At 40.5% G+C, this 21,013-nt stretch overlaps 1 protein-coding gene across 1 annotated transcript in view; it reads left to right on the forward strand.

Moving 5' to 3' along the window:
• Positions 1 to 21,013, forward strand: part of UBR4 (ubiquitin protein ligase E3 component n-recognin 4) — a 3,959,899-nt gene that overhangs the window by 3,012,498 nt on the left and 926,388 nt on the right. Inside the window, 1 exon segment of the mRNA XM_044087073.1 lies at positions 13,295 to 13,488. Coding sequence (XP_043943008.1) covers positions 13,295 to 13,488 — 194 coding nt within the window.

Here is a 21,013-nt window from a genome sequence, read left to right on the forward strand (position 1 = left end):
ATGTATGGTCTCAACACAGGCACAGTCTAGAAACCATGATACCAATCATTCCATGCCTGAAAAAAGAATTCCTGTGGTGGGCTCAGACCTGCCAGACCAACAGAGGGTTGCCTTTCCACACACCACAACCAAGGCAGACCATCACCACGGACGCCTCAGACCTAGGCTGGGGGGCACACATGGAAGACAAGTGTATCCAAGGCCTATGGTCCCAAGACCAGCTGAAATCTACACATAAATCTGAAGGAGATGCTGGCAGTGAAGCATGCAATCAAGGGATTCAAATCATTCCTCCAGCAAGGACACCTGCTGATAAGGACGGACAATACCACAGTCATGTGGTACATCAACAAACAGGGAGGCGCGCATTCCTACCCTCTGTGCCGGATGGCAATGGACCTGTGGAACCTAGGCCTGAATCTCAACATTCAACTGCAGGCCAGATTCGTACCAGGAAAAGAGAATTCACTAGCAGACAGATTAAGCAGAACTACCACGGATGCTCGCGAATGGATGCTACATCCAGACATTTTCAAAAACATAACAAAGAAATGGGGAATGCCAGAGATAGACCTGTTCGCCTCCCCACTCAACCACCAACTGAAGAAATTCTGCTCAAGAGAACACCACCCACAAGCCTGGAGGGTGGACTCCCTTTCTTTCAGCTGGAAGGCCCTGACAGTTTATGCCTTTCCACCTCTCCCATTGATGTACAAAGTTCTACTGAAGATCAGGGAGGAACAACCAAAGGTAATTCTGATAGCTCCAGACTGACCAAGGCAGCATTGGTACCCACTACTGAGAAGCATGTCTCGGACGAGCTCATGGCCTCTACCTCTATGGCCTTTTCTTCTAACGCAGAACAACTACAAGACCCTGCATCCAAACTTGAAAACGCTGCAGCTAACTGCCTGGAAAATTGCATAAAACAAAACCAACCTGTTTTATCTCTGAGGGTCAAGGACATTATCCTGGAGGCTCGCAGACCCTCCACAAGGAAAACATACTCAGCCAAATGAAGAGATTCCTCATTTGGAGTGCATCAAAGGGAACAAATGTCACACTGGCAAACCTAGCACACATCCTAGAATACTTAGCAGAACTATTCCACAATGGCCTGTCCTATTCTTCCATTAAGATTCATGCTTCAGCAATTTCAGCAGAGTACAACATGGATCCTCCTATCTTCTCTCATCCTCTCCTCAGACAGTTTCTAAGAGGGATCAAAAATGTAAAACCTCCAAGGAAACCACCTCTGCCTGCATGGGATCTCAATTTTGTGCTGGAAAAATTAACACTTCCCCCTTTTGAACCAGCAGCATCAGCAGACTTACAGTTCTTATCTTGGAAAACTGCCTTCCTTCTATCAATAACTTCAGCAAGAAGGGTATCCGAGTTACAGGCATTAATGGCAGTGCAGCCTTTCCTTATCTTTCACCAGGATAGAGTGTCTCTGAGAACCAATCCTACTTTCATGCCAAAGGTGGTATCCAGCATGTCCTTGAACCAAGCTATTCATTTACCTACGTTCTTCCCTAACCCACAGAACAGGGGGGAAAAACTACTACACACCTTGGATGTACATAGACAACTGCGCTACTATTTGGACAGAACTAAGACCAGCAGAAGAACTGACCAGCTTCTGGTAGCATATGCAACAGGAGTGCAAGGAAAAGCAATTTCCAAACAGACAATTTCAAAATGGATAGGAAATTGTATTCGATTCTACTACTCTTTTCATGGAAAGACAACGCCTGAAAATATCAGACCTCACTCCACAAGAGCTACAGCCACCACTACAGCTTTCCTACAAGGAGTGGCTACCAAAGACATCTTAGAAGTTGCTACTTGGAGCTCCATGCATACTTTTGCCAAGCATTACAATCTTCCTTTATACTCCAGATCCCGAGCAGGCTTTGCAACTGCAGTTTTACAAGGGATCTTAACTACACCATCATTATCTTAGTGCCTCCTCCCCCCAGTTTGGCTGTGGTATTCTACCCATATGTTATGACTGCAGATGCATCCTTGAAGGACATAGTACAGTTTTGTACCTACCATAAATGTAGATGTCTGATAGGTATGCATCTGCAGTCAGGATTACCCACCCTCCTCCCCTTCTGTGGTATTCCTAGGGTACTTACCCCTCTCTTAGCTAGCTGGGGGAATCTATTATGGTGTATTTGTTTGTATGTATATATGTATATATACTTTTTGCCTTCTACTGTTTGGAATTTTCTACTTTTATCCAAATTTAGCCTTCCTAGAGGGCACCTAGCATCTGGGGCAAGAAACACTGAGGAAATGGTGTCGGCTGATGCCTTTATACCCCAGGAGCTATGACGTCGGGTGAAGTGCGACATCAGCCGAGGCCAGACCCAGACTTTGGAATCCAGCCGACCGAAGGGCTGCCTGAGGCAGGACAACCCATATGTTATGACTGCAGATGCATACCTATCGGACATCTACATTTATGGTAGGTACAAAACTGTACTTTTCACACTCTTTAGACTTATTGCATATTTTCCCTTTACTTTTGTTTGCCGTATTTGCTTTTACTAATAATTTACCTGTGGACCACCTCCACAAAAAATCATTGCATCTAATGTCAGTTTTTCATCTCCTCACAGATGGGTTACGGATCCAATCATCGGATCCGACTCGGCCATTACTAAGCTTGTGGCAACCAAAGAAGCTCTTGGACACTCCCTTTACCCACAGTATATCTCTCCTTGTTCCCCTCAGATCTCATTTGCCACTTCGCAAAAGACATGATCCTTCCTTAGAGCTCTTGGATCGTCAGGTCATATTCTTTAAATTGCTACCTTTTTCTTATTCCTTCTCAGCTTTCAGTGTCTTATTCTTGACCTGCTTCTCCCCTTCTATACATTTTCATATTTCCATGGTAATCGTTTTTTATTAGGTTACTTGTCTGTCTGTCCCCCCCCCCCCCTTATAACAGTCTTTTTTTACTATGTTCTTTTCCCTCATCCCTTACCTTTTTAGGTAGCCTTTACTACTATCATTAGTAGTTTACCCTACCTCTAACTTTTTCTGTCAAAAAAAAAAAAAATCCTGCTTATAACTTTATTCCGCCTTTCAGTGTCTATCTTCTCGTCATGTCGGACAAAATCGACAAGCCTGCTGGTTTTAAAAAGCTCTCTGAGTGTGGGCATAAAATCCCCCTTAGTGATTCTCACAACTTATGCTTGTATTGTTTAGGCCCTCAACACTTACAGGAAGAACTGCTCTATTTGCCATTCTTTCAACCACCATGCATTGGTTAAAAGAAGGAAAACCTTATCTTAAAAGGGATGCTTCTCTATGCCTTTGAAGAGGCCATTTCTGCTTCCTCAGTTAAACCAGCTTCTAAATCGAAGTCTGTAAAATCTAGTCCTGCTACTTCCCTGTGTGTGAAACCTGGTGATGAGAGCAAGAAGAGGCCTTCATTGGCTCTGTCAGGTACCTCTGAGTCGAAGACAAAACTGTCAAAACATGCAGATAGATATATCGGAGCCCTCTGAGCCAACTGCTGACAAGTTGGATCTGGTATTTTCGGCTCTGGAGTCATCTGATAAAGATGAGCTAGATCCATTGGTATCAGATCCAAAAAAGAGTGCCTTTAAGCCTATGACGACTCTTCCTCTGACTAGGTACTCTCCAAACTATAATCCTGTACCTTCCAGAGTGCCATCCTCCCTTTTGTCCAGGCAGAGATCCCCATCTGGCTCCTTTTCTCTTTCAACTAGGAGCATTACTGAGTATGACTTGAAATGTTTGGTGCAGAAGATTCTATGGGTGCAGTGTATAACTAAGTCACCATCTGCCCCGGTGCTTCTTGAGTCTACTACTTCCCTTCTGGATCCTCATCCTCGAAATTCAGAGCCCTCAGATCTGATGCACCTGGTACTTTTCAGGTCAAATCCTAGAACAGGCTTCTGCTCTGAGCTGTTCCTTTTTCCTAGGAACCGGAGAGCTCCCAGAGCCGCAGTGACCTTCACAATCCTCGAAGTGTTTGACTCCCAGGTTGTCAGAACAGTCAATGCATCTTGGGGCTTCTGAACAGGTGAACTTTGCTTTGGCTTCTACCCAGGGTGAGCTGTCCGCAGGGTTGGAAGACACTTTGTCTTGCAAGCATGTCTTGTTGGGGCCAGAGTCCTCTTTCACTCAAGAGCAGTTAGCCTTTGGCGCCTTGGAGAGGGCAATAGCTGCCACTGCAATAAAAGGGTATCTCTCCTTTCGGATCCTCAGTTCCGTCTGGATTCCTTGCCTACCTCTTCTGACCAGGATGCTCCACTAGGACAGCAAGACATTGAACACAAGGATACCCAGTGGGGGTCCCCCTGACTCTTCAAATACCTCCTCAGAGTCTCCTACTAAGGAGGTTCCTCAGAAGAGACTTTGTGAGAGGAACATTTGGTCTCCACCCAGGAGTCTGCCACTGAAGACAATGACCTCGATGAAGCTGAAGGATCTCCACTGTCAGCACCTGAGAACGTATCCTTTGGGGAGATTCTAGAAATACTGAAACAGATAGGTGTCTGGCAGTCCAGTAATCCTTCTCCTAAGGACTTGGTGTACTTGGCACCTTTTAGTTCTCATCCATCTTCCTCCTGGGTGACTCTGCCCACCGATGAGCTTATAGGTTTGATCTCTTGGCTGGTGTGGGAGACCCCAGATTCCATCAAGCCTGTTACTTGGAGACCAAGCAAGATAATTACAGCTCCATCATTTAAAGCCTTCTGGGCAAAGGGTGTTGCTGTAGATGGCATGGTTGTGGGGGCAGTGACCAAAAAGGGACTCTCAGAGGAGAGTTCTACTATCCACCCTCCCAATTAAGATTCTAGGACAGTGGATAGATGTGGGAAGGTTGTTTTCAGTGACATTTGCCTTTCAATTGCTGAACTATCTTTTCTATTTTAGAAGGTTAGAAAGGGATCTGATTAAGGAGCTAACGGATACCTTGGAAGGAGCAGTAGCTGAGGGGGTACATCAAAAGATAACTTCCCAGCTGGCCGCTCCTACACTGTATAGCTAATGCTTCCATGTGGCTTATTGCACACCCAGCTGAAGGGACGAGTAGGGCGGTGGGTTCCGGCATAACTATGAGGAAGCATGCCTGGATGCATTTGTGACTTTTCAGAGCTGTTTAAGTCTTCCATTATCATCACCTCATTTGATGGTGGTTCTCCTTTTCGACCAAAAGTTAAAGATACCCTTTCCAGGTGTGAGAAGGAAGGTAAGACTCTGTCTGCCGTGGGCGTATATTTTTCTACTGTTAAACGCAAGGGACGCAGTTCTTCAGTTTTTGCACAATTGGGTATCTCAGTAGCTATCAAAAGTCACATCTGGAACTGGTGTAGACCTTGGAGTTCACTGGAGTGGTTTTGGACATCACTCAGATCATGGCCAAACTTCCAGCTTCGAGTGTTAACAATCAGACGACAAAAAGGCTACTTCAAAATCGTAAGGTAGCCGCATGTTACATTCTTTAGGCATTAAAGTCAATGGCTGAGGCAGTAGTACTAGTCCCGTTATTCAGATTCCATATGAGAGTTCTACAGTGGTTTCTAGCTGTCCAATGGTTGATTCATCAGTCTGTGTCCCACCAGAATCTGATAACCATTGCGTGTAGAAGATCCCTCTTATGGTGGATGCAATGAGACCAATTGTTACAAGGCCAACCCTTTGTTACCTCACAGCCACAGGCCACAATGACCATGGATAGGGTGGAAGGGGCATTATCCGGGGAGAACAGTCCAGGGAAACCTGGTCTGCAGACATGGTGAACCTGCACATTAGTATCCTGGAGATGAGAGCTGTGCTCCTCACGTTGCAAGCATTCCAAGCCACTCTTCCTGTAGGAACATTTGCACTTCACTCAGACAACATGTCAGTGGTCTGGTATGTAAACAAGCAAGGGGGGGGCAGATCTTACTCTCTTATATCGAGAAGCCCTCAGATGGTGGCAGTGGGTGATCGGCTGTTTTTCATAGCAATGCACATTCCAGGGAAGTCCAATGTAATAGTGGACAAATTGAGCAGTCCATTCTTATGCCTCACGAGTGGTCCCTCAACCAAAAGGTAGCAGAGGACATTTTCCGCAAGTTGGGCCAGCCTTGCTGTGACCTTTTTGCTTCTCTCCTAAACAACAAATGCAGTAACTATTTTGCCCTGATCCCCCCTTCCCCCCACAGGAGAATTCCCCGAGGGATGCTCACTCATGATTGGCCCCCCGGTCTACTTGATGCCTTTCCCCCATTCCCTTGATCTCAAAGTTCATTCAGAAAGCAAGCAGGTTGAAGAGAACAGTGTTCTGGCCTTGTCAAATTTGTTTTCCCTTTCTCTGGCCTCATCTTCAGAAGCACCCCAGGGTTCTGAAAAGCTTTCTAGAGCTGCTGTCACACCTGATGAGAATGATTCATCCAAACATTCCCAATCTCAAGCTGATGGCTTGGTTTCTCCAGTTCTATTAATTGCCAGTCAACCCATGCTGTCCTTGCCAGTCTGACATATTTTGTTGTCATCTCTTAATTATCTACTCAAAAACTGTACAAAACAAAATGGAAGAAGTTTGTAATTTGGCAAGTACAGTGTAATGTAGATCCTCCTATAGCCCCTGTTCACTTTGTCTTGGATTTTCTGGCTTAGCTTTTTAATGACAGAGCATCTGCCTGTACAGTTAGTTCAATTAGCAAGCTAGTTCAGTTTTTCATGTTGGAGAGGATAGCTTGTCACTAGTTTTCCCACAAACTTGGCAAATCCTCCTTAAAAGGGACCCTGTTGCTATAACCACCTCACAGGGATCTTTCTCCCCCATGGGATCTCAGTTTAGTGCTACGTTCTGTTGTGCAACTGCCCTTTAAACCTACAGCCACCTGTGATATTAAGTTTTCTCCTGAAAACGTATTTTTCTGGAAGTAATCACATCAGCAAGGAGAATTTCAGAGGGCCAAGCTTTATGACCATGTTCTTCATAACTGTTTTTTCACAAAGAGAGTCTCACTGTGTACCAACCCTTCCTTTCTCTCCAAAGTTGTTTCTCAAGCCAGTATCAGCCAAACCATCCATTTGCCTGTCTTCTTTCCTAACTTTCGCAACAAGGGTGAATACGCTGTACACTTGTTGGATGTACATAGGCAATTGTGATTCTACTTAACATAGAACCAGAGTTTCACAAGACAAGCCAATTGTTGATTGCTTTTGCGGGCCCTAAGAAAGGTTCATCATTCTCCAAGGTTACCTTATCAAGATGGCTTTCCAATTGCATTTCTTCCATTTACACTTCAAAGGGTATTAATCTTCCCAAGCCCATTCGAGCTGAATCCACTAGGGCCATGGCCTCATCTGCTGTTTTTCAAACTAACACCTCCACTATAAGTTGGACATGGTGTTCCAGGGAAGGGCCTGCTTTGGTTCGATGGTTCTGAGGAATATTCTCCATAGAGTCCACCCAGGATATAGGAAGCTGGGAACTTTGTCCCATCTATGAGGAGAAGATGAAAAAATTGGCAATATCAAATAAAGAATTTATGCATTTCCCATAATGTTCCATCTGTATTGCCGATTTTTTCATCTGTCCTCTCTCCAGCCCTCGACCCTGGTTGAATGAGAAGTTTTTGTAATTAGGACATGTGTTTTTATCCTTATCTCTACAGAACTGTTCTCTTCAGCCATCATTCACTCTTTAGTTTTATCCCTGGGCTTCTTGCTAGAGTGTGTGTTAAGGGAAACAAGGTCTGAGGGAACAGGGAGAGATGCGTTGTGGGTAAGGGGAGTGTCCTAAAGCTTCATTGGTTACCATGAGCATAATAGCAGCCAAATCGCATCCGTAACCCGTCTGAGGAGAGATGAAAAAAATCGACAATACAGATGGAACATTATGGTAAGTACTTAACTTCTTTGTTCTTTAATTCCTTTATTCTTTTATAATGTGTATATCTCATAATTTTTTTTTTTTTTTTTTACTTATTCTATCTTGTTTACCATATTTACTTTTACTGGTAACTTACCTATGGACAACCTCCACAAAAAAATCATTACTTTCTTTAATATTTTTATAATGTGCATATCTCATCAGTATTGTTTTTTTTTCTTTCTTTCTAACTCTTTTTCCGTGAATTAACAAAATAAAAAGATTTCATAATATTAACATGCCATTCCTTTCTATTACATTCGTTATGTAACACAATTTTACTATAAAAGTTCTGTTATTTCTTCATCAATGACACTTCTGCATTTCTTCATTTCCATACCTACCCAAATTTGCTTGTATTTACCATACATTATTGTATCTATCAAATTCTTAGCTTCCATAACTCCTCTTAATACTTTATAGATATTTTAAGAGGCTGCATGTACAGTTGGGTTTGTCAATCCCAGCCCACCCCCACCCCCGGTCTTCTTTCATATATAAAATTCCTCTCTTTACAGGGTTCAATCTTGACCTCCAGATAAATGAAAATATTGTTGTGATAATTTTTCATATCTCACTGGTATATAAATGTTTGCAACATAGGCTATTTTACTCAGTATTATAGTATTTATCAAATGTGTGTTATTTCTATATGAAGATGGGGTCTACTTCACGATGTCGAAAGCCGGCAATATCGAAGCTGATATTGTCGGCACCACAACATCGAAAGCGCAGAACCTTGTGCAGGTAAACGGAAATCTCTGTAGGGGGAGATTTCCGTTTACCACAATTAGTGAGGTCTCTGAGTTGGAATATTTAAGTAGGAGGGTGTGGTGGGTGCAGGTAACTAACGCTATTTAATTTTAATTTTTTTTTTTTGTTTGTTTTTTTTTTTTTTTAAATGTTCTATATTTTACTACATCGATCACTAGAGGTCGACCTTTTGTGATTCGATGTAGTAAGATTTCGATAACGTGATATAGACGCTGAAGATGTATATGTTTTCCAGAAAGCAATCATTTCTTTAATTCCTTTAATAACCTTGTCCCATTGGTCATGTTTATATTCACTTCTACCAAATGCTGTTCCAATATATCTATATACTTTTCATTATATTCTACACCTCTTGTTATCCTTTCATAATCAAAACCTTTGCTTTTTTCTTTATTTATACTAAAACCAATTTTCTTTAATATAATACTTAATTTTTCATTTATTTCTTCCATCCATGATTTATTTTTAGCAATTATTGCAATGTCATCTGTATAAGTATGCATTATTGGTATCTCTATCTCCATCATTTTATATTCTCCATTACTTGTCATTTTATTTATTTCCATCACTATTAAATTCATGACGAATGAAAATATTGCACTGCTAGCTGGGCATCCTTGTTTTATTCCGTGGTGTATATTCACACCTTCCCCAATCTAACAGTTTGTTTAATTTCACGTACTTTTTTCATATATTGATTTAATCATTTGTAATACTTTGCAGGAATATAATGTAAGTGACAAAATTCTTCATAATTCTTCATATTGGATATCATGTGTGTTACTTGCATCACCTGTCATAACCTTTACTTCTTTTTTTATTAATAATGCCATCAATTCCCTCTGTTATTAACCACAATAACTCCTGACTTCCCTTTCTACCATACACATTTTGATCATATAACCTTTCCATTTTATATTGTATTCTTTTAGGTAGTATTCTCATAAAAATGTTATAGTCTGTATTTAACGTCACTGGGCTCTAATTTTTTATCTCATCTTTATAGCCTTTCTTAATCATGCATTTTAACCCCCCCCATACAGATTTCCTTGTGCTTAATTCCTGTTTCCATCCATTCATTCATCACATGTATTTCTTTATACATATTATATTGTATCCCATCTAATCCCGTGGCTGAATTTAATATCTTTCATTATCTCATTCATCTTCTTTATATTTATATTTTCTCTAGATATTGCCTTTACTAAGTCTCTCACCAACATACATTTGTTCTATGTACACTTTTTTGCCATATAAATGTAATACATAGCTCTTAATTATTTCATATATTCCTTCTTGCTTTTTAACCCTTCTTTTCTTCATTTTTTAATTATTTTATTTTATCTTGTTTTATATAAATATGGTGCTACTCCACCCCCCCGTAAGCAGTATTTTGTTTATATTAAAAGTAAATTTTCTTTATTTTTTGTATAGTTCTCTTTCTTTTTCATATAATATTCTTTTTCCACTAAACGTTTAAAAACATTCTTCACTTAATACTCTGCATTCCTTTTTTCTTTCTCTTATGCACATTCTAACGATACCTTTTTATATATTTTTTTTAATTGTATCCACCAAATAGTCGAATTGATTTCTTTGGTATATTTCTCTTCTACATATAATATTCTATCCTTTTCTCCTAAACCTTTAAAAAATTATTTACTTAATATACTCTATATTCCTTTTTTTGCTTTCTCTTCTACACATTCTAAAAATACCTTTTTATATTTCTTTTTAAACTGTATCCACCAAATAGTCCAGTTTTCATAGAAAGGTCTCATTCTGATATGTTTCCATAATTCTAGGGTACAATTAGTCACCTGTGATTATTATATATATATTCACAGAAATGTATTAAGTATACTTTTAAACATTGTTTCTGTCTTTTTTTTTGTCACACATGCGTATAAGGCTATAACCCTATATACATGCCTTTTCCATCTACAGTTATTCTCCCTAGTTGTATTCTTGTTGTATCTAATGTCTTTAGTATTCTCTTTACAGAATATACATATACCTGAGCAGGTTACTTCACCTATATTCCAAATACAAGTACCATTCCAAAGCCTTTCTGTTTGTACCTTTTCTTCTGCTGTTGACAATCTAATGTCTTTGAACGCTATTATTTGATCATCTGTAGCTGTACATCAGGACATAATATTAATTGTCGTCATTATATTTTTCATATTTTTCACATTTAAAGCTAAAATTTCAGCTTTATTGAATAGTTGCATTAAAGATGTTTTATCCCTTACCTTTATTTTCTCTTACCATAATATTTTTAAATTGTTTTCTTTCCCTGTTTTTCTATAGAATTTTTCTTGCCTTTTATCATATGCCTCTCTGACTCTTCTTCACTTGTCTCATCTGTTTCTTTTCTCTTTCTTTCTTTAATTTTAATGGCAACTACTACGTTTTTCATTTGTGATGTAACTTCTTGTACAACATCCTCTTCTCTCTCTCTTGTATAACTTCATTTATATATTTTTTTAATTTTTATTTTCTTGTCTGTTTCACAATCTAGCCATGAATGTCTTGCATTGCCACATTTCTTGCACTTAACATTTCTTTGCACTATAACCTGTCTGACCACATAAATGACATATTTTGTCAAGTTCATTAATTAAATGATCATTCTTTCCACAAAAATAATAGGTTTTAAGTTGTCCTCTGTACTTCACAGACTCTCTGTTGCCATGCACATTAATACTAGGTTTGTGTCACATTGTCATTTCCATTTTGAAAATTACTCCACATTCCCATCCCCCAGTCCATAGTCCTCTTTCATCATATATCTTAGAAGTGTCCATCCCTTTTTTATGTATTGTCAACATATATTCTTTCAGTTTGTTTACTTCCACTTCAGTTTTAAACTTAATCAAAACATTTCTTTGTCTAAAAAAGGGCTTTACAACAAATTTTGACCATGGAAAGTTTCTCTTTTTTTCATAAATCCGCCAGAAAATTTTCCATAGCCTCCCCAGTTTCAGATATCAAGTCACATAGTGTATTTTTGTTAATTAAAATGAAAGCTCTTGCCTCTTCAGCTGTAACACCCAGCGGTACTATAATATTGTCCCATACCTCATATCTGTTCAAATCTCCTTCCTTTTTATTGCTCACCCGAACAACAAATTTCTTCTTTGTTTCCTTTATTCCACTCTCCTCTTTGGGAGTTTCTCCCACTGTTTCAGCATAAGTCTTTCCCTGGCTCGCTTTCTTCTGTTTTCTCTGTAATCCTAGTCCATGATACTGCAGCTCCATGTTCTGGCTCATTCTGGCTTATCTCCTCCAGATAAACATCCCTGCATACCTCTTGATTGAAGGGTTGAAACAATGCATTTTCCACTGTATTAAATTTTGCTCTGAATCCACTTCCAACTTTGCGTTCACCTCCGTTTCCTCCTCATCCTCTTCTCCATTTGAAAACATTTTTTCCTGCTCCCAAATCATTTGAGAACATTTCTGGTAGCAGTTCTACCATTCTGACTGCATTTTCAACAGCTTTCCTTTCAATTTCAGCAAAAGCTAAATCAGCCATGTTTTCTCCTTGTTCCTATGGGCCACTTCCGCGCCTGGACCGGGAACAGAAAGTCAGTTGTGTCAAGCTCAAACTTTTCCCCTGATATGAAGAGTTGGGGAAATTCCCCAATGCCCTTGCCAAATTTCTCCTAGTAGTGTAAATACCACCTCAGTTCTCCCCTGAAAAGAGACTGCTAGCCTAGTACAACTAACCGACCAACAAAGAATAAATAGCATAAAAATATATTTCTAATCTTTATCGTGAGAAAACATTCTTTTTGTATATTGAGTGATATGAATCACATTTGTTATGGTTGTTGATTGCACGTTGTTAAATGTTTATTGTCCTTATGGTTTGTTTAGCACTATTTGAGGCTTTTCTCCCCAGTCATCCAATGTACAGTTACTTTTATGATATAGTAACTAAATATGTTAAGTTAGCCAACCGCTGTTTTATGTTATTCATTAATTGGACTGGGGCATGCAAAGACAATACCTCTCAACTGTCCCTGATTTTCAGGGATGTCCCTGATTTTGACTCAAATTTTAGCTCTGTCCCTCTTAATCCCTCCTAAAACTAGTGACTTTTGGAGGAAAGGTGGTGAATTACAATTAATGAATAATGACAATAATTAAGAGTTATAGACTTCTTTTACTTCAGAAAATGTGTATTAATTCATATGCTTTGATTCTGTCAATGTTTCAAGTTAATAGCACTAATATTTTAAGTGTCCCTGATGTTTTCGTAACTTGTCCCTGATTCTGTTGAAATTTGTCCCCGATTGGTTGAGAGGTCTGATAGTTATGCTAGACATGACTATTGTGAGATTTTATTCAGCACTTCGTTTATTTTTGTGTTCTACTGTAGCCTAATCAGATAATTCTATATTATATGAATGACTTGCCTTTCTTTGTCTAGCTCTGGCATCCTTACTTTGTAGCTTGAGCTTTGATTGAAGGTACTTTATGCTGAGCATGTCACTTGCCCACCTCATCAAACAAACAAAAAAAACATATATGTCTACATGTTTTAGTGTTTCTGGTTTATTTCATTGGTATTGTTTGATTTTTTTTCTCTTGCAGAATATCAAACTTTCATCAATCAAGGTAGACACACGATATACTACTACACAGCAAGTTGTGAAACTCATTGGCAGCCATACTATCAGCAAGGTGACAGTGAAGATTGGTGACCTTAAGCGCACAAAGATGGTGCGAACTATTAACCTTTACTACAATAACCGAACAGTGCAAGCTATTGTAGAACTTAAGAACAAGTAAGTACTTTCTTATAAGTATGAATAAGTACCTGTATAGGGCTCTCTGGTTTCAATATTAATACTTCATCAGTCCTAAATCAAAGGCATGCATGCAGTCTTGTAGACAGTCCACTGGCCCAAGCAAAGGTGTAGTGCTTTTGGACTGTGAATAGTGACTTTAGACATTGGGTAGCTAGGTTGTAGGTGGAATGCATTTCCCACACCAGCTGTTTTCTTGGAGAGAATTACTGACTGAGCTGTACCTTATTATGGCTGGAAGTTAGAGAGAAAAAGTGCTCTTGAAAATAAGCTTGTGCTGGCACATTTTTATTTAAGCACCAGTGCACTCGTTGGAATGTGCTATTGCTTTCATGTCACTGTATGCTGGTATTGGGCAAGGCTAAAACTTAGACAAATGATTAGGCCTTTTGCTGTGTGACAGTCCCACAATGGCTAAGGGACTCTTGAATTCTCCACTGTCCATTGAAGTTGCATTTTTGAAAGTCCTGTCCCCACTTGAGAGATGATATAGATATTATTTATATTTACACACACGCATATATATGTGTGCACACATGATGTTTAATATAGATGTGTATACACACATGTATGTATCGCATTGGAGTGACAGGAGTGTATTAGTGTACAGTGTAGTACATAGTTTCTGTTCTGCTTAGTTTGCAAAATAAATATAATGCCACATAATGTTTCTTACCCAAACAAGAATATAAAGTGTGAATACAGAGTAATTTCTCTTGCCCTCGTGTTTGTGTTTCACTGCTTGTAGGCTGAACCGTGAGGCCCTTTTTTTTAGCAGTGACCTTTTACAATTAGTAACACTAGTAAATATTTAGTCAAGAAAATAAAATTGTGTCTGAGTATATGTGCATTTATATAGAACATTATATGTCCCCCATTAAAATAATCAAAAATGCGTTTCATTGACATTTGTGAAGCAAAGCATGAATTGTCAAGTGAGTTACTATTTTTCTATTTTATTTTATTTATTTATTTTACATCTGTTGACCGGGAAAGTCCGACTGGAGACAGGTCCATTTTCAGCGGAGGCCCAGGGAGAAAAGCTCCAAACATTAATACAGAAAAAAGTAGCTAAAAACAGTCTTGAATATGGAAACATTATAAATATATTACATATGAGGATAGGTAGGTCTTGGGAGAAGGCTCCCAGCCCTACTGCAGTTTAAAGGGGAAAGAATTAGTCTAAAGAAGAAAACAAAGCCATGTATGTTAAGAATAAATTAGAGTATACATCGTAAAGGTTCACATTGTCTAACGTATGTGGTAATAATCTAATTCCTACAAGTTGGACTTGGGGAGAACCTTTTGATTCATAGCTGAATCCTAACAGTGCAGTGGTATGGACTAACCTGGGGAGTAACACGAGCAGAGCCAGTTATTGGTATAGTGGGTTTTAAGAAGTTTTTTAAATTGGGAAGTAGAGGTGGTGGCAGTTAAGTGGGTTGGAAGTGAATTCCAGGTTCTGGCAATAGAGCAGGCAGAGAGAGATTTACCAGCCTCATTTTTATGTTTGATGACATTTATGTGGTTCTGAAAACTTTATCTTAGGGTTCTAGTGGTGGTGTAGGGGTGAATTAGATCCTGGAGTTGCAGGGGTTTTGTTGGGAAAGTAGTAGAGCTTGTGAGCTATTGATAGTTGGTTGAGTAGGAGTAGTTGGGGAAACTCAATCCAGTTGAGCTGGTTGAGGGCTAAACAGTGAAGGGATCTATGAGAGGCGTCTGTAGCAAACTTAGCAATCTTATTTTAGCAGGATTCCAGTTTGCTTAGTTTTGTGTGACGAAGGTTAGTTAAGATAGGGGAGGCATAAAGGAGAATGGATAAGAGGTGAGTCCTTGCTAAGGTGGCTTTGGTATGCTTTGTGATGAACTGACCGTTTCTGTATAGGAGGCCAAGCTTTTTGTTAACTTTAATTGTTTGGGTTGTGTGCATGTCAAATTTTAGATTACTGTTGATTTCCACACCTAATAGTTTTGTGTTTGTTGTAGGGGTGATTTGTGTCTTGTCTTTAGTTGTTATAGTAAAGTCATTATTTAGTGGCGGAGATCTACCGGGGCTAAATAGGATGAGTTTGTTTTTTTGGGGGGGGTTGATAATAAGTTTTATGTTAGTGAACCATGTTTCTGCTAAGGAAAAGTTATTTTGAGTAATGGTTCTTAGTTCATGTAGGGTAGGGGAGGCATATATAATGGTATCCTCTGCATATTGCACAACTGAGGCAGACTGTGCGGATGATGCTATTTTGTTAGTAAATAGTGAGAATAGCAAAAGCCCAAGGATATGGACCCTTGTGGGTCACCTATGTTAACTGGTAGCAGAGGGGACAGATCTTTTTGCCTTAGAACAGCCTGCTGACGGTTAGATAAGTAGTTCCTGAACCAGGATATAGTGGAGGGGCTTATGTTAAGGGAAGACAGAGTTTCAAAAAGCATATTATGGTTCACCATATCAAAGGCTTTTGATAGGTCTATAAATATTGAGGGTACGAATAGTCCATTATTTTGATGGTGGTTGACAGTGGTTGTGAAGGAGAGTAATGCTGTAGTAGTGCTGGGGAGGGTCGGAAACCATGTTGGGATGTGGATAGCAGGTCTTTTTTAAGGAGGTACTGTATTAGTTGGGAATGAACACCTCTAATATTTTTGATAGAGGTGATAGGATTGCAATAGGGTAGAAGGGACTTGCCCCTTTTGTGTAATGGTATAATATGTGAGATTTTCCAAGAGAGAGGTACTTTGCATTCTGATATTGACCCGTTTATATGAATCGACACTGGGTAGGGTATAGATTCAGCCGATATTTGCAGGAAGTCTGCTGGTAGATTGTCAGCTGCTAGAGTGGTTGGTTTAAGTTTTTTTGAGGAGTTTTGTAATTGTTGTAATGGGGACTGGGTCCAGGGAAAAACAGGAGTTGTTAGTTGAACCGAAGTTGGGAAGGGTCTCTGTAGGTAAGGGGCTGCTATCAGGTTTTTGAGTGTTGGCTAGGGCTAGGACTGTCTCAGTAAAGAATTTTGCTAAATTGGGTGGGGATATTTTCATGGTTGTTTGGTAATACAGGGGTAGGAGTGGATGATTTACCTAGGTGCAGTGAAGTATTTATAGTGGCCCAGAATTTTTGGGGGTTGTATGCATATTTTTCTTGTAGGGTCACACGGTAATTAGTTTTGTCACATTTTATTAGTGTTTTGGCTTTGTTGTGAAGTTCAAGATAAGTTTGTCTTGAGGTGGGGATTTTTTGTTTGTGGATTTGTGCCCAGGCTTTATCCCTTTCTTTCATAATGGCTTTAGTCTCTTTTGTTAGCCAATGCGGCATTGTTGGCTTTGACTCTGGTTCTGGGGGGTGCATGGTAGTTTAGGACTTCAAGGAAGGTTGAATTAAAGTACTGCATGGCTTCTTCTAGAGGCAGTTATTTTAAGGGAGTCCAGTTGCAGTATTTTAGTGAGTTGATTAGTTTGTTAGTATTGAAGAGCTTTTTATTATGTGCTACTCTGAGAATGGGTTTTTTATTATGGTGTGATTGATTCCTAATTAAGTAGGTTGCCTGATGGTCGCTCAGAGCTTCAGGAAGACAGCCTGGTTGTTGGGCCAGTGTGGAATCTGATAGCAGAATCCAGTCTAAGATGGACTGGCATTTGGAGGCTTTGTTGATTTCTTGTGGGGGTAGTTATAATTTGGTTAAACCCATGGAGGTTAATATGGGTGGTGGGATTTTGGCTGGAAGAGTCAGCCCAGTCTATGCTAGTCTTTTAATAGTATTGTTTCTTGTGGAAGGGAGGAAGACATCCAGTTTAGAAGGATTTCCAGTATGGGGGTATTACCTGGTGGGATATATCTCCCTGCAATAATTGTTTGTTAGAGTTGATATTTAGTTTGGCCAGAATTAGTTATTTGCCCTTTACTTCTTGGGCATTGTATTCAAATTGTTCAGTGTTGAGGTGGTCTTAGAATAGTATTGCCACACCACCTCCTTTTTTTCTTTCTGTCCCTGCATATAATATTATACCCAAGGGCAGTTATTTCATTGTCATGATGTTCAGGTCTGAGCCAGGTTTCTGTTAGCACTACAACTTCTGGTTTGTGTACTTGCTAGTAGGGCATATGAAGGTCCTTAGTTTTATTAAGGGTGCTTCTAATGTTAATGTTTAAAAGGAGGAGGGATGAGGAAGGTCATAGATATAAAGGATGTGGTTGTTCTGGGGTACTGAGGATAGGTATGCTTGGTCCTGAATTGGGGTGGATGTCCCCACAGCAAGTTAGTTTTTGAAATAGGTATAAATAGAGTTTGTTTACTTTGTGTAGTAACTTAGTTTTAGGGATGGTGGAGGATTAGTTTTATATTTAAGAGTATTATATAGGGAAGAGGACTATTGGGGGGGGAGGTGAGGAAGCAGGGTGATATGGGGTAATGTCCTTCCTTCCTAGTATTGGTTTTGGATTCAGTTTGCCACGGAGGTGGGGGAGTGATATTGAGTTGAGTGTGGTAGGAGGAAAGAAGTTGACAGCAGGAGGAGAAAGAGGATAGCTTCTGAGGAACATAACACTTTTAGTAGCTGGGTGTGACTTGCATTGGACATTATGGTGAGTTCTAGGTGTAGTTTGCTAGGTGAGGGTGTGGTAGCTATACTAGTCAGGTGGTAAATAGGGTGTGTGGGAGTATGCAAATGAGGGGAGTAATTGATGTCCTTCATGGATGCATCTGCAGTCATTACAGCTGGGTTGTCCTGTCGTCAGGCAGCCCTTCAGTCGGCCGGATTCCAAAGTCCGGGTCCGGCTTCGGCTGATGTCGCACTTCACCCGACGTCATCTCTGTTGGTCTTCGGGTATAAAAGCATCAGCCGACGCCATTTTCCTCCGTCTTTCTTGCCGCGTGGCGCCCGAAGCAGAAGCTGTTCGCAAGTGCCGGTCGGTCGGATCCAGAGATTATTTCTACCGAATACTACTTTGAAGACTTCTAAAGCTAAGTACCCCGTTGGGGACTCTTTCTTGCCTCAGCCGATGTCAGAAAAAGTTAATAATTGTTTAACCTGTGGGAAACAAATACCTCATAAAGATTTCCACTCTTACTGTCTGCCTTGTTTAGGCCCAGCCCACGACGTAGCAGCCTGTTCGGCCTGTGCTTCCTTCAACCGACGAACGCTTAGGCGTCGGTCGGAGTTTGCAGAACAGTTTTTCGGTACTGATTTTGCGTACATTATGTCGTCGGATCCTCCGACAACACTTTCTGCCAAAAAACGCAAAGATAAAGACCGACACTCGCGGTCCGCGGTTTCGGCCGAAACCATGCTTAAACAAACCGCGAGTGTCTCGGTTTCGGCTGAAACCGAGAAAACTGATCAAACTACAGCTGAATTTATCTCTACAGCTGAGGCCCCTGCTATTGAACCAACCTCAGAAGTTTTATCGACTACCAATGACTTATCAGACACCATTCCCTTGGATGTCTCTACCCCAGCACGTGGTGCTGCTAGGCCTCCAGCAGCCATGTCCATTAAGGCCTTCGCCAGGGCTAAAGCAGCCAAGACTTCTAAAAAAGTGCCTGTTAAACCCCCTTCTACCAGGCCCTCTTCTAGTAATCAAATGCTTACTTTGGCAGAAGATTTAATTACATTAATTAGAGGATCTCAATCTCACCCAGACAGGGCCTCTCAGCCCCCTGAGAAGAGACCTAGGGCAGAGCCCCCTGAGCCAGTGTCCTCTGATGATTCAGCTGATGAATCAGACATAACTGACCAGCCAGAGGCCCCTTTCTCCAATTTTGAAGATTCTGATGCTGAAGAATCTATTCCAGCTGCTTCTCCTCCAGAAGAATTCTCTTTTGGGGAAACCTTACATGCCATGCGAGAGCATTTCCAATGGCAGCAACAAGATTTTTCAGATTCCAGAAAAAGACTTAGAACCTTTCTACGCCTTCCACAGCACAGGCCCTTAGCTATACCTCCTGTTCTCTCTGTGGTGGATGATGCTTTCAATGATGTCTGCTCTGCTCCAGATTCACTGCCCCCAGCCCCTGCCAAACCAGACAGATTTTACAGGGTGCCAGATACTCATCACCACCTTTACAAGGCCCCTCTTGCAGACCCGAATCTATATCCCAGGGTCCCAAGGCAGTAGCGACCATAGCTAAAACCCTATTCCTTCTGAAAGGGAAGCAAGGTCACTAGACAGATGGGGTAAAAAGGTTTACACTTCAGCTACTCTCTCAGCTAGAGCTCTAAACTGTCAATTTCACATGATACAATACCAAGAGTTTATGCTTGATCAGTTAACTAAAAAACTAACCATTGATGAATCTCTTGATAAGAAATATGTATTAGAGATGGTAAATAACATACAACAGGTTAGTAACCATTCCTTAAAATGTGGCTATGATGCACTGGAGGCTTCATTTAGATCAGCCATGACTGGCACAGTGATAAGAAGACATGCATGGCTAAAGGAGCAACCTCTACCGGATCATGTTAAAGCTAAGTTGCTAGATGCTCCTATGGATAAAACAAGCTTGTTTGGTACACCTGCACAGCAGGTTATAAAGAAAATGGAAGAAAAAGCAAAATTAGTCCAAACGGTTAAAGATTTCCTGCAAGTTCAACCCCCAAGGTTTAGCAGGAACTGGCCTGCCAAAAATTGGTCCTTTCCAGACTCCACAAGATTTCAAAGGGGCAGGAATAGGCGTCCCAGAGGCAGAAACCAATCTAGAGGTGGTGCCTACAGAGGACGACAGTGGCAAGGTAACAACAGAGGCTCAGACACAACCACTGCCACTACAACAGCACAGCCACAGTGACTTAACCCTAAATCCGCCTACCAGGGAACAAATAACAGCTCCTCTAGGCGGAAAGTTAACTTTATTTTCAAAGAACTGGCACCACATAACAAAAGACAAGTGGATTTTACAAACCATAGATCAAGGTTACCGATTCCACTTCCACACTTTACCAGTCAAAAGAGGAATGCCAAATCTACCTCCAAATCAAAAGCAGAAGCTCTACAACAGATAATGGAGTTAGTAAACATGAGAGCTGTGGAAAAGTACCAACAGCAGAGCAAGGAAAGGGGTTCTACTCCAGACTATTCCTAGTTCCAAGAAAGGAAAAAAGTTGGAGACCAATTCTCGACCTGTCCACCTTAAATACATACATCATTGTACCAAAATTCAAAATGCTGACCCTACAGCAACTTCTTCCCATGCTGGGCAAGGAGTGTTGGCTGGTAACTCTAGATCTCAAGGAGGCATACCTGCACGTCCCTATTCGACCAATCTGCAGAAGATACCTCAGATTTCTTGCAGGATCAGAGCACTATCAATTCTCAGCATTGCCTTTGGCTTATCTACTGCGCCCAGAGTATTCACAAAATGCCTGGCATCAGTAATCGCCCATTGCAGACTACAGGGAATTCAAATTTACCCATACCTGGACGACTGCCTACTACAAGGGGACAACAAAAGCAAGTTGACAACAGATTTACAAAGGGTCATTTACTTGCTACAAGCACTGGGATACACAG

Source organism: Protopterus annectens, chromosome 1.part1 (assembly GCF_019279795.1).
Source record: "Protopterus annectens isolate FY-2018-M chromosome 1.part1, PAN1.0, whole genome shotgun sequence".
Classification (NCBI taxonomy): Eukaryota; Metazoa; Chordata; order Ceratodontiformes; family Protopteridae; genus Protopterus; species Protopterus annectens.